We start from the raw sequence: 14920 nt of genomic DNA, 5'->3' as shown, positions 1-14920 counted from the left end.
TACCTTTATTATGTTCTAATACAAATGATTTTACTATTTAGGTTTTAACTAATAGTGCATCTAAATAAACCAAAACAGGTGGGGGGAGGGTATAATAAAATGATTGAGAGAGTGTTTAAATACTATTTTAAGCTGATTTTAAAATCCTTCAGAAATTCATTTAAAAGAAGTGGCAGTCACTGACTTCCTGTCATCAACACCTTGACAAGGCAGACAGTTTCCCCTGAAGAGGGGGGAGTCAGGTGCTGACATCGGTACCTACGAATGTGCTGGATATAGGGGGTTCCCAGATGCAGTCAGGCTAAGACAAGGTCACACTGGGCATTGGTGTAGAGGGAAATCTGGGCACAGGCATGGGAGATGGAGGCCAGACAGTGTGACAGGAAAGACGGTGTGGCGACAGAGCAGAGCACAGGCAGCCCTGCAGGCCCAGGCAGGCAGGACGGCTCTTCCCGAGGCATCTGGAGGAGCGCGGCCCTGTGACACCTGATTCTGGGCTTTTAATCTCCAGAACTGTTGAGAGAATAAATTTCTCTTTTTTACACCACCCAGCTTTTGGTGATTTATTATGGCAACCCTAGGAAACTAATATAGCACTTTTCATAATTAGTGAAAATCAAACTACGTGATTCCCGTCACTTTTCATTATTATACAATGCCCTATTATACACACAATACTTTAAGTGAAAGACATTATTCCATGCTAGTAAGCAATACTTCCTCACAAAAGTCTGAGCCTTTGACAAATGAAACAATAAGCTTTCTTCTTTGAGAAATGTAGGGCTACTTGGCTTATAGACCTTACTTCAAAATGGGTAACTACAATAGGTACTAAGAGAAAAGCAACAAAAGCTAAGCCAGTAAACATCAATACTAAACTCAATGAACTTTCTATTAAATGTGTATATGTAAGTTGTATATAACGTGTATGTACTAAAATGCATCTGTTTAAATATAACTTTCAAGCCATTTTTTAAACAAAACAGAAAAGAACAGAAACATTTTCACAAAATTAGGTGAAAGCTCCTGAGATACTACTTCAGCTGCACTAAGGACAATCACCTCATGTTAAACGTAATTCTCTAGTTACTGATTTGAAACTAACATAGCTTATTTTTCACCCCATCCTCCCCTGCCAACAATTCCAAACAAATATTCAGTAATAGATGTTTGCACTTCATGAGATTCAAATTGCTCTTAGTGAGTCTGACACATCTGTCAGTCCTGGCAGATATGACAAGCGAATAACAGAACCATATAGGACAGGGGCAAACATGTAGACACAACCATGTGTCCATTTTCATACATGTCTGTTATTTACAGAGACAGAAATATTTACATTACTTTGCTAGTATATGACGAGGAAGCTGTACAATATTCACCTTAAAAGCCAACAAATTTTATTTTAATAAAGGAAGGATAGCCAAGAGCTGTTTTATTAATTCAGAAAAGATGAAATCCTTTAACAGTAACAGCCTCATAAAATAATCAAAAAAATAAAATAATCAAGCCTGCAAACACTCAGTCATATAACTGAAGTAATTTATTACCATTATAGAAATTAAGAGACTGTATTAAAGAGACTCTCAGCTCTGTGTGATTATTTCCATGAGAGACATTACAAAGGAGGCACAGGTAGGGCCCCGTAGCCCAGGACAGATGAAGTTGAGTCCAGCAAATAATGTTTCTTCCCACAGTTGTTATTTCTTTGCAATACTCAAGTCGAAAATGAATGAGGCAGATAGAAGATAATTCCCCTGCACAACATTCTAGTGCACTCACAGTACATTTATGAATATCTGCCCAGGCAAATAAATAGGCCATAGATCACAAAGGTGTGGATCTAAGCATAAAATAATAAAACTGAGAGGTCAGAAGGCACATTTGGAGAATACATTCCAGTAAATGAAAGAGAATGAAGGTAAAATCTTCTAAAACTCTTATTCAAAGCTGAACAACAAAAAAGATACACGTTTAAATATTACACAAATACAAAAAATTCTTTAAAAGTATAAAGAGCTTTTTGTTAATAGTTCAAGAAAAGTTTAAATTCACAATATAAATAAGAGAAAGTAACATTCTGCTCCAATCCGACTGTTCCGTGGAACTCTGTCCTCGTCCCTTCCTCCTGATGTCCCTAAATTACAGGGAGCCAGGCAGTGTCAGCCTGGAAGACTTTCGCCGCCGCCCACTCAGTGGGTTTCCTCCTCCTGCGCTCCCTCTGGATATGCGGAATCCGGTTCATTCCTGCTGCACTCCGCCTCCCCGTCCAATCCGCCTTCCGCCCCGGCGGCCTGCTGGTCCTGGGAAGAACTGTCACAGGCTTTGTCCGTGGGAACAGCTCCTTTCCGCTGGGGCAGGATAGTGAAAAATGCTTCTTGCCAGTCTCTTGTCTGCAGGTATTCCAGAATAATCTCAAATACTGCAATAAAGACACACTCCATCTACTGTCGGTCAAGTTCATCCCAACACTGCATTCTGTCTTCTACAGCACAGTTCGGTGTAACCACTACTCTCTTCCCTCTTCCTGTGGGCTGTCAAGGTCAGCCTGCCCCACGGCTCGCGAACCTTCTCAAGGCAGCTCTGCAGCCACACTCACTACCACTGCGTGTCGCTGAGATCAACGGACAGAGAGCTTTGAGCTTCCTGTTTTTATTCCGTCCATTTCTTTTTTCTCTACGTACTAACACAGACCTATAAGACACCTATATTCACCTAATTTTCTTCTAGATTTCCTATAACGAGCCACTCACTCTCAGCGGCTTCTCAGCTGTTTTCGTTTGTTTAACACTAAGGAGTACAAACTCTCAATACTGTCTCTAATGTACCCTTGTTTTAACAAAATGCAGAAGGGCTATTTTGGATTATTTTGTAGAGAAATAATTTCTACTATACATAAAAAGTTTTAGAAGTTGTTCATCCCTTGAATCAATAATTTCTATCACTCCCTAAAGCCTGCTATCTAGAAAGTATTCAAGGTTCAGTAAGTGGTTGTAAACTGACTAAAACCTTTCCTTAAAAAGGTTTGAGAGAGCAAAACTCTGGTCAAAGAATTAGGTCCAAGAACGTCCATTATAATGTTGTTTGTGACAGGAAAAAATTATTTTCAATAAAAGGAAAATAGCTATTGAATATAGGTATTTCTCACTTAATGATCTACCTGCTTAATAACTGTTTGAACTTATGACAGAGGTGCACTGTTCAGACTTATGACTCATCTGCTTTTTGTACAGTTCTATGCACCTTAAAGAACCTGATATCTTTTTTGTGCAGTACCCCTTGTTTATACAATAGTGTAATTTTTGCTGATGGTGCTATACAGTACAGTACCACAGTTTTATGTCCTGTTATATATTACAGTACTTCCTGTAAGTTAGGCAAATACAAGCAAAGTCATCAAGCTACAGTTTCCTTTGACCCTTTCTTTGTTCTGAATACTGTAATGTACATGCTACATACGACTCCTCATTAAGCTACCAATTCAATTAACAATCTAGTTGCAATAGTGGAACTTAGCTGTTAAATGAGGAATGTATTTACATGATGGAATGTTACAAAGCCACTAATAATCATTCGGTTACAGGGAAAAACATAATGATAAATGGGGGTAATATACCCCTGCTTAGTAATATTGCATGTAACAGAGAATCCGATTATACAAATATATAAGCATGGGGAAAGAACCAAAAGACACACACCAAAAACTAAATACTAAGTATCTCCGAACAGTGACATTATACCTATTCATTTTCAAACATTTACACATTTTCGAGGTTTTCCAAAATATGCACTATTATTTCTGCGAGTTGAATAAATTGTAAGTGCTCTGTATAGTTTTGTTTCTCCAGGAAGGTGTAATGTTTTCTGTCTGTCCACTTCTCTCTCAGGGATGTTTTCAGGGTGCCCTATTACAGCTTACCATGATTAACTGCCAGCACTTTCCGACTATTCATTTTCACAAAATTTCCGAGGGGCAGCTGGGCGTGATCAATCCCATAATCCGATGCTTGTTTATATGTGAATCCCTGAAACAAGGATGCTGAGGCTTAGACTAGAATATTAGATTATCACAAAGTCTGACAGTATAAGTGATTTTTAGAAAAACATCTTTAGTTCAAAGGACATTATCTGAAAAGAGTGATGTGTGCATATGTGTGTAGCTGCTAATCTGGAAACCTTCTCTTGACAATTTGAATGTTTAGAGTATTACAATGTTTGTTTTAACTTCTTCAATTCACAAATACTGAGGCCAAATCAATTCTATTCCCAGCCAGTTAGAGGTCCTCAGTGGAAAACCGTTAAGAAAAATTGGGCCAGGGATTTAGCTCAGCGGTTCGGTGGCCTGCCTTGCAAGTGCAAGGACCCGAGTTCAATCACTGGTACCAAAAAAACAAAAAGAACAAAAAAAACAAGAAAAATCTAGCCCACCTGCCTTTTGGCTAACGCACGTTTTCACCACTGTCTACTGCATTTCTCTGTTAAATACTCAACTTCAGCTGGGCATAGTGGCTTGGCTCACCTAGTATCCCAACAATCTGAGGCAGGAGGTTTGAGGCAGGGCTGATCCAGCCCTGGCAACAGAGACCCTGTCTCAAAATAAAAATTATCATTTCAAAATTTTAAAAGGCGGCTGTGGAGGTAGCTCAGTGTGAAGGCCATGGATTCAACTCTCAGCATTGCAAGATATAAATAAATAACTGAAACTGAATTCCAAGAGAAGCACTATCACTCTTGTAAATATAAAAAAAATTTAAAAACTAAGTTTTACTTACTTAACAGTAAGAGGCACAAATAACAAAAACAGATTTATGACAGCCTGAACAGAAAAATTTAAAAAGTTGTCTATAAAAATTTTCCCCTTTCTGTCAATTAAAAGATGTTGAACAGGAATTTCATCTCTTCTCAAAAATAAAACCCTTGAAGCCTACATCTAACTAGGACTGACATGGCCAAAAGACAGCATAAAGGAAAGCTGCATTTCTTAACTACTAGCTTACATACTTACAGGCAAAACAGGTGGAAGGGGAACCCTTGTAAACCAAATTGTGTTAGTTCAGAGACACACAAGGTGAGAAAAAGTCAGGCTCTGCACACATCCCAGCTGGAAGGCACTTCTGAAGACTTAAATTTAAACTGATCATCATTTTTAAACTCAGCTCCTAAGTCTTCTGGGTCTGGCTGCGCCCATGTGTGACACTCATAGCTGACTCAGGCTCCCTCACTACAGGCAGACGCAGGAAGCTCGGGATGCATGGGGGAAGGAATTACTACTCTCCTGACAAAACATGCTTTTTCCTTAGCTGGGCTGAACTCAGCAGGCTACAAAGTAGCTGACAAAGTATAAGATGATGTTTCCTTTTAGAAAGTGCATTTCTGTAACTTCATGTGAGTAAGTGTGGGATGGGAAGAGAAAAAGGTACAAACACTGTATAAGGGAAGAGAAAAACATCCCATGAAAATCTTACAGGTAAGAACTGGTATAAGCCAGGTATGGTGGCACACATGTAGTCCTAGCACTCAGAAGGCTGTGGCGAGAGGATCACAGAGAGTTTGAGACTACATCGTGATTTGAAGGCCAGCCTGAGCTACAAAGCAAGACCCTGGCTCAAAACAAACAAAAACCTGGTATCAATGTCAATGGCTGAGCAATTCATTAGCAGCAGCACCTTGCACCAACAAGCAGAGTACTTAAATATACGGGCTTGGGAGCAGTTTGCCTCACTTCAAACAGTGGGATTTGCCACCTACCATCGTAGGTTTTAAGCTTCATTTATTTTGGCCTCCGAGTCCTCATCTGTGAAATGAAGACCGCAACTGTGTTGCCCTCACTGGGTTATACTGAGGGCAGGAAGTTGACACCCCTAAGTCCTTTGCATAGCTTGAGGGGTGCTTAAAATAGTAGGTGCTCAATAAGTATCAGGAAATACAAATGTTACGTATGTGTGAACAAAACAAGAAAACTTAACAGTACCTTGTGATGATTGTGATCCACCAACCCTCCGATCACATAGGCCTTTGACTCGTCGAGCTCCTGCAGTACGTTAGGGGAATCTGATGTAAGATACACCAGGTCTTCTTTTTTTATGAGTTCACTGTAGTGCTCTGGTTTGATGTGGATATCCTTTAAAGAACAAGGAGGAAAATGTTATTTTTTAGCGTTTTGTGAAAGTTGGCCAAAAATTATCCTTTTTCCAAAACAAGCCCATATAAAAACATCCTAAAGGAAGTCTGAAAGAATATCGTTATAGTATCTCTATTTAAAATATTCTCCTTTAATGCTTATCATTTTATATCTCGATTCCTTACCACCCTGCTAGTTTTATTCTGTTTCTGGCCTTAGATCCCCTCCAATCTACTTCTACATGTTGATGGTGAACATATTTCTAAAAACATTACTTTCAATGTCTTTTTTCTGACAGGTAAAATCCAAACTCTTTAACTTAAGCAATTCTTCCCTACAGCACCTTTCCAACTTGTATGTGTTAGAACAAAACAAATGCATTTTTAATTCTCTATTTGCTCACGCTAGTTTCTAGCCAAGAAATTCCTTCTCCGGTTAATTAATTACTTCCTCTCCATCTGCTGGAATCATCAAAAAGAAACTGCTTATAAATTTAATATTAAATGTGTCAGGTTTTACATAGATACATATTTGAAAACTTCTTTATCAAAACCATCAGGTCGGAGGTATCAGATTAGAAAACAGTTGGTAGCCAGGATTTTGCAAACCACATTAACTGCAAAGAAGAAGTGAGACTAGGCTCAGGTGACTCTTACTCAATAACTTTTTAAAGAAATCAATAAAGATGCATCAGTTACTTATTAATAAACAGCCACTTTTCTGGGAGATAGGATATTATAAATTTGACTCCTACACCTAAAAGGGCTTCAACAGGGACTTAAACTAGAGACCGGTGAATCTATTTTTCTGAAAACCAATGGTACAAATTATAAATTGAGCAAGACATAAAATAAATCAAAGTATGCCTATCCTTGCTTACAGTGGTGTCTAGGTTTGTGAATGCTTTTATTTGCCAACAGTTTGGTTTGCAAACAGAAGCGTATGGCAAGATTTTGTTTTTGTCTGGGAACCTGCATCAGAGGACAAACACAAGCATGGACATCTTTTCTGCACAAACATAAGCATGGCCATTTTCCCCAGAATCACGGCACAAATTAAGTTTGCGAACCAAGGTACCACTGTATTTCTTAGAAAAAGGGACAAGCATAAAAGATTTGGGGAATACATTATACTTGTAAATTTAAAAGGCCTTTGAAACTGTTAACAAGCTATTAATAAAATAACACAGCCATAATAGGATTTGTGTGAGAAGTAAGAACCTGCTACTTCTCTGGCAAGAAGATTTCCTCAGGCTATGGTCCTGAGCCAGATTATTTATGTGGGTTTTTTTTGTTTTGTTTTGTTTTTTGTTTTTTGGTACCAGGGATTGAACTCGGGTCCTTGCGCTTGCAAGGCAGGCCACTGAACCGCTGAGCTAAATCCCCGGCCGCCAGATTATTTATATTTATGCAAGTGACTGAGAATCGGCAGGGCAAAAAAACAGAACAAAACAACGATAAGCAACATTTATAATTTAAATCTTCTAGTAGTACATTTAAAAAGTAGGGGAGAAACCAGTGAAAATAATTTTATCGTTTATAGGTTAATATAGTTTATAATATCACTTAAACATGTAATAAATGTTTTGGGTTAGTTAAAAGATCGATCTCTCTCTTTACCTTCCCCACCACCCCTGAAATCCAGTATTTCACATTTATACCACCTCTCAACTCATATTTCAGACTGGCACATTTTAAGAGTTCAACAGCCACATGTAGCCAGGGGTCGCATATTGGAGAGCACTGTTTTAGAAGAAGCGATGCGGACGTACTTCCAAATTTAAGTTATATGTACCACCATAGCTAGGTCACAAGGGAGAAAAGCAAAACTTTAAATGTTTCCTCTGTAAAGGTATGTTTTAGAGTTGACAGTAAGACAGCAAGTAAGATTTACTGAGAGGTGCTATAAATTAACAGGTATTTCATTCTCCAGCTCTTTTGATTTCCAACTTTACATTCAGGTACAGCCAAACAGGGGGTTTGGAGAGTGCTGTATTTAGCAGCTCTATTTAGACGGCAGGTAAAAATGTGGGCCTTTCCGAGTGTGGAGACACTTGGGATTACAGGAGAGCAAAGCTGTCCTCTTACCTTCCAGTTGACCCATCCTTTGTCATTGTCATCCATGTTCTTTTTCAGCTGGCCTCCATGACTTGTCAAGTAAAACTGGTAAGGGATTGGTAGACACAGAAAAAGAGAAAACGATCACTTGAGTCCAGTGTTTCATTTCCCTTGTACACTCATCTGATCATCAATGAGACACAAAACATGTTCTCAGTGACCTGGGGAAAAAATAATTTGTGGCATATTCGAGCAAAGGAAATCTGAGGTAGAAATGACATGTTTTGTGGGTACATCTTGAGGCTCACCAGGGTGGGGATGTGGCTTAGTGGTGCCTGGCTGGCAAGCGCAAGGTCCTGAGTTGGATCCCTAGTACTAGGAAAAAAAAAAAAAAAGAAGCCCCAATAACATCCAGGTTCCTCTACACTTAGTCCTACTTTGAAGCAATTGTGATCTGCTCTCCAGAATGATCACATCTCTGCAAACTCACCACCTCCCACGACAAGTTTTCACTGTCCCCATCCTTTTTGGTCACCACTGCCATTTTCCTAACCAGTCCAAAGTCTTTAAAATTTTCTTTGATTTTGAACCCAACACTTATTTTAAATCTGAATCTCAGGCTATTATTAGGGGATGTAGATAAAAATGAGGATTTAAAGACCATCATGGAAGTGTAACATAACATTATAAAATGCAAAAAAATGTAAACTACCACTTGGTAAAAACAAAATTTCTTAACATTAATGAGCTTATGTTCCTCACCCCAGCTTATGAAACACTTTTTGAACTAGGAATAACCCAAAAAGGATACTAGAGTCCTTTAAGCAGGCAAAACTTATGGAACAGGTACGAGACGATCCATCGGGCAACAGAGCCCCACGCTCCCACCTCCCTTTCCCAACCCCCGGCACTGGGTGGAACCAAGAGCTGAGAAGTGGAATGAAAATGCGTGTACATCCTGCAGTGAAGACGGTCAGCAACACAGCGGTGGAAAGGGCGCTCTGGGCAAGAGCAACGACGACTGGGACGAGTATTCCTCGGAACGACACGGGAGAAAAGGCGTTTGAAATATTTCCCTTCGTTCTTGTAGAAAAAGGAAACACTTCAAACACTCAAGGGGGATGATCTCTGAGACTCTCGCTAAGCCAAATGGAACTGTCTACGCCTTCTGTTACGACAGCGATAAAAGGAAACTAGACTCGGTTTCAAACTCCTCAGCCATACCTGCACAGGACACAGCGCTCTGCGGTTTTCTGCATAACATCGCTGGATCTGCTTGTGAAGTTTCTTAATATCCTATAGAAAAAGCATTAATTTAAAAGACATAAAATTATCTATGGCCATTCACAACAGTAAAAAATTAAGCGAAGCACTGGATAAAGAATTTTGCTTCTTAGGTAATACCCTGATAATTCTCAATTTCCTTACATACTAACAAGGTCACTCTAAGTTAATACTCTGTACTTCACCCGTTATTTCATATTTTGTAGCCACTTAAAATGTTAGTTCACCAAAAATATCTATTTAGGAGACAACAAATAAAACTCTTTCAGTGACATATTATTACTGTTTTCATGCTTTACCAACGGCATTGGTAAAATCCCATAGATCTTTATAATTAATATGCAGTTACTGAGTTTTATCATCAAATTGTAGAATGTATGTGGTCTTTCTCCATCTAAACATAAACACACATACACATATATGTATAAATTGCACACTTACATCAAAGCAATTTATTAACTAATTTAGGGGGCAGAGAGTCTGCTCTCTTTGACTAAAGATGTATTTTAATACATGCATTTCAAATTAAAAGAAGAGTGATTCAGCCTTGTTCTCCCACTGGAGTTTTGTGACAATGATTCGCGATACCTTTAAGACCATCAAATCATCAAAGCTACAGTCAATGACAAGGCGGAGTGTGCTATGGACAACTTGTCTTCGAACACGTTTTCTGTCATTTCCATCCGAGTTTGATTCCAGTTGACACTGGCGTTCTAATTTCTTTCTCTTGCGTTTTTCTTTCCGTTTCTGTCTGAAATTAGTAATTGAAGTGACTTTTCGTTATTTCTATATTTATATTTGTAAGACTCTTCTATCATTTTTTTTCTTTTTTTTTTTTTCTTTTTTTTTTTTTTTTTTTCTTTTTTTATCTTTTTTTTTTTTTTTTTTTTTTTTTTTTTTTTTTTTTTTTTTTGGTACTGGGTCCTTGTGCTTGCGAAGCAGGTGGTGGAACCACTGAGATAAATCCCTGGCCCAAGACTCTCCTAAATACAACAAAATTACTTTTTATTTTCTTTCTTTCATTTATTATTATTTTTTATTTTGTTTTTTGAGACAGAGTTTCATGTATTGAGACTGACCTGGAACTCACTATGTAGACCAGGTTGATCTCGAATTCACAGCAATCCTCCTGCCTCAGCCTCCCAAGTGCTGGGATTACAGGTGTACGCCACCACGCCCAGCTACAAAATTACTTTTTAAAAAGATGAACCATATGAGATTTGTCATGCCTGTGGGTCAAAAATGGTCATGTATTAGCAAGTCTTTTTTCATCTAGTAGTTTTACATAGGAAACATGACTTTGCAAAGTAATCTACAGTTTTCTATCTAAATTCTAATGATACTTAAGTTTCATTTACTGTTGTTGTCACACTATCCCTAAGAAAACCTTACAATACTAAATTTGACTATGATGGGTTTTACTTTCGTCATTCATTCCTCACATAGTTTTCAAGCAGTATTCATCAGTTACAAAAAAAAATACTTAGCTTTAAACTCGCTTTTTCCTATCTTTATCACTTATAGTTTATTTTCTCCTATAAATTTCGGCATCATATAATAATTGCTGTGGCCTAAATGTTCTCACAGAAACTCAATTCTAGCGAAATCCATGTTAGGCTAAAATTCGATCTGAGTTGGTTATTTTTTATTCCATACCCAGGACAGACTATATCCCTTCTGTAGGTTGTTTCAGAAATGGGGCTGCACTCACAGTAAGTCGTGAGTGAGAAAATATGTTGAGTGTTAAGTTTATCAACACTGCTTAAAGAAATAGTAATAATTCAAACCACATATAGCTTTCACAGCCAACTGACAGTGTTAGCTAATGATATGGATAACCTCAGTTTAATAAGTGCTATCACTTTTAATATATCAAGTGCTACTTAAGGTCTGACACTTCGTCTTTCTGAATAGGACAGGGTGTGTGCACACACTGAAACACATACTTCCGGAGTTCTCGCTGTTCTTCCCATTGCCTTTGTTTCCTTAGCTTCTTCATACGTCGTTTAGATACTGGCTCAATCCCTTCATTCACTCTTGGTTTCTGTTTCTCCTCTGGATCTTCACTTAAATCTTGCTTTCTTTCAGCACCAGAAGTCTCATTAAAATCCGGTAACATTTCAGATGACATTGTTGGGTATCTACGGAAAAACTGAAAAGCAATTTTTGATATAAACAGATAATTTACAAACATATAATATAAAAAGACAGAAATGACCAACAGATGTGATTAATGGAGAACTACATCATTAATAAATATAAATGTTAGTTAAAATAATGCCATTTGTTGCCAAATATCATCTTAATATCATTTAATACCAATGAAATATCATTCATTGGCGATGATGGTAAAGGTCTGAGGAAACAGGATTTTTCATATACTACTGGTGATCATCATACAATTTTTTTGTTTCAAACATTTTAAAATAGGATTTTAAAACATTGACCAATTTTCTTAGAATTCCTATGAATCAACAATTTACATGAAAAATGCACCAGAATATATACACTGTAATGTTATTTTTAGCAATGAAAAGTTAGAAACTACTTCAATGTCAGCAAAAGCAGAGCAATTATGGTTCATCTGTAACAGGCCCCCAAAATACTAAGCAACCAGTGAAAATCATATTTCCAAAATTAATAAGGGAAATAGTTATATTTGAATAAATATATTCATTACTTCAATTATTTAAGAGCAAAATATCCATTGCACCAATTATTTAAAAGGTATACACACAGACATGTTTAATTCTTACTCATGGTTTGCTTCATTTTGTTTTATATAATGAAAACATACTGTTTTTGTAGAAGAAAAAAATTGTTTTAAAAAAAGAGAAGGAAGCTGGTCATGGTGGCACACACCTGTAATATGAGCTACTTGAGAGACTAAGCCAGAGGATTGCAAGTTTGAGGCAAGCCTGGATAATTTAGCAAGACTATCTCAAAGTAGAAAGAAAGAGAAGGACTAATGATGTTGCACCTCAGAAGTGGAGCACTTGCCTAGTAGAGGCACAGCCATAGGTGGGAAACAAAATGAAACAAGAGCGGTGGAAAAGCACCTTTTCTGTAATTTTTAATGCATCAGAATGAGGGAAGAAAGACTATTTCGTTACCTGTTTGCACACTAACAATAGGCTTTTAATAAAAGATGCTATGGGATTATAGACTTTGGATAGTGCAGACAACAAATTTTGTTTTCCCCTCTAGTAGATTTCATTGTAAATATATACATATTCCATTTAAGTCATGACTGAAAAATGAAACATGAGAGTTGATTCTGTAATCTGGCTTTGTAGAATACTTAAGATCATCTGAAATGTATCTGCTTTTGAATTTAACCACACACATCTTCAAGCCTACTGACTAAAACTGAACTTTGTCTTCAGATTAGAGAAAGACTAGAAATACTGAGTTTCTTTTCTCTTTAATAAATGATTTATATCAAAGCTTAAAAATATTTGTTATTTATTCCTACAAAAGACCAAGCATGATGCTATTAAATGTTTACTGGCCTTAAGAAAAATTCTTTGAGTCTTCCTTACTATAGAATTGGCTAATAAATCTGTATACAGAAGCTACTAATAAAAGGAAAAAAAAAATCTCAAAATGTAAGTAATGAGCAGACAAAACCTTTACCGAATAGAATTTAAGCAGTAGTTTTATTATATGGTTCTTACTTTCCTTAAAAGGGCAATGTTGCAATGTGTCAGTACTAATACAGTGGCTCATATTTAGTTTAATGCTTATTATATATTGGCAAAATATTAAATGAGTAAAATGGCAATACAAAATATTTTTAAAGAAATGCAATTTACTAATTCATATTGTGCTTAATAAAGAATGTATTATCTATTTTAATCTTTAAAACCCTAAGAAGTTGAAAGCATTGAGCACAGTTTAAAAAGGATAAAGAGTGAGGCTAAATAAATTATCCAGAATTACAAAGATACCAAATAATTCCTAAGAAACAAATCTACCTCAAACAAATCTGGCACAAAGTACACACTCAAAACAGTTGGTTAAAAAATATATGAATGAAGTAATAGAATTAGGATTCAAACCTAGATCCAACTCTACTAACTTCCAGGAAGAAACCCTTATTTATTTATTTAGGTACCGGGGGTCGAAATTGGGACTTCGTGATTGCGGGGCAGGTGACAGCACCAGAGCTAAATCCCGGCCCTACAAACCCTTATTTTAAAACAATAGCCTCGAGGAGCCTCCAAGAGCTGCTTCAACCCTGATGAAAGAGGGCTCTGAGATCTGTGCCACTGAAGCATAAGAAAAAATAGCTCCAGTTCTATTCCTATGTTCCTGAATTAATTTTTTAAAGCTAGAAAATAAGGTTAGCCTTCAATTTAAGAAATTGGAGGCAGGAAAAACACCTTAGCAAGTTCAGAAGGAAGAAAATTGTATAATATATATATAGTGATGCCTAGAATCAATTTTATTTTACTTTCTCTCCATACATGGTATATTAAATAAAATTCAGCAATGCATCCAAAACAGTACAGGGTGGAGAAAACACATGGCCCATTGAATTTAAAACAAAACTAAGATTCACGGGGGAAAGTGCTATTTTTATTATTTCAAGAGAGCACATTTCTCTTCATAAGCAGCAACATTTTCGGCTAGTTCAAAAACTCCAAGTGTCGATTAGCTCTATGCTAAGAATTTAAAAAGCAAAGCAGTATTTTACAACTCGTGTACACCAGGGGGCGCACTTGCCTTTCTGGTCTAAGAAATGAATTAAATTTAACTTGACCTATCACAGCACGGTAGTGTTTTTTTAACTATCAAGGAGTACAGGGAAAGAACATGGTAGTTATTTTTTTAAACTATTCTGAATTAAGAAAATGAGGTGCACTAAGCGAATTTTCTAAACTTTAAATAAACCAGTCGTTGAAGCCAAAGTGGAAAGCATCAAAAATACATGTTTGATATAAATTACTGTGCACAGTATACTTTACAGACATTACCATCCCCAACGGTCTATGCTATAAATAATTCATGACACTTCATTACCTGTCACACAAAAAACTGCACTTAACTCTGTATGCTTGCTTTCTAATTATTTTAGTTGGGATCATAATTCAGTCTATGCAGTTTTGTCTTTCTCTCTGATATGAATGTTGTCACAGTACATTTTCATTCATTGGGCCAAATTCGACAAATATTGAATAACGTATTTTACAGTTATATTTGTGTGGAATTTTGCTCAAATATGAAATTAAACCAGGGGCGGGCTCATTCTCAGATAAAGGTTATCATTATGAGATACAGGCTTATGAAACTCAGAACTGGATAAAGATACTAAGGTCACTTTTGTGTGAATGAGACGAAGAGGTAGGTCAGCCTCTCAAATTCCTTGTACGTATTTGTTTTTCACTAAGACAGGGAGGGCACCTCCTAAATCAGGGAAGGCCAGAAAAAGCAGGAAAAAAAAAAAAAAAAAATG

The 14920-nt window shown here is 37.0% G+C and overlaps 1 protein-coding gene across 5 annotated transcripts in view; it reads right to left on the bottom strand.

Annotated features, from left to right (window-relative positions):
* Window positions 1-14920, bottom strand: part of Trmt10a (tRNA methyltransferase 10A) — a 15822-nt gene continuing 902 nt past the window's right edge. For 3 of the 5 annotated variants that reach the window (XM_010603445.2, XM_010603468.2, XM_010603462.2), the window contains exons 2-8: window positions 11409-11614; window positions 10051-10213; window positions 9403-9474; window positions 8209-8283; window positions 5972-6121; window positions 3920-4025; window positions 1-2422 (exon numbers count right to left, since the gene is read on the bottom strand). In XM_010603445.2, coding sequence (XP_010601747.1) covers window positions 2193-2422; window positions 3920-4025; window positions 5972-6121; window positions 8209-8283; window positions 9403-9474; window positions 10051-10213; window positions 11409-11593 — 981 coding nt within the window. In that variant the 5' untranslated portion in view covers window positions 11594-11614 and the 3' untranslated portion in view covers window positions 1-2192. Of the gene's footprint in view, window positions 2423-3919; window positions 4026-5971; window positions 6122-8208; window positions 8284-9402; window positions 9475-10050; window positions 10214-11408; window positions 11615-14487; window positions 14912-14920 lie in introns of those variants that run through there. The other 2 variants (XM_010603452.2, XM_010603474.3) reach the window with 2 other exon arrangements.

Source organism: Fukomys damarensis, unplaced genomic scaffold, assembly GCF_012274545.1.
Source record: "Fukomys damarensis isolate Sample0158 unplaced genomic scaffold, DMR_v1.0_HiC HiC_scaffold_25, whole genome shotgun sequence".
Lineage (NCBI taxonomy): Eukaryota > Metazoa > Chordata > Mammalia > Rodentia > Bathyergidae > Fukomys > Fukomys damarensis.
This window is presented reverse-complemented; position numbering and strand designations above follow the sequence as displayed.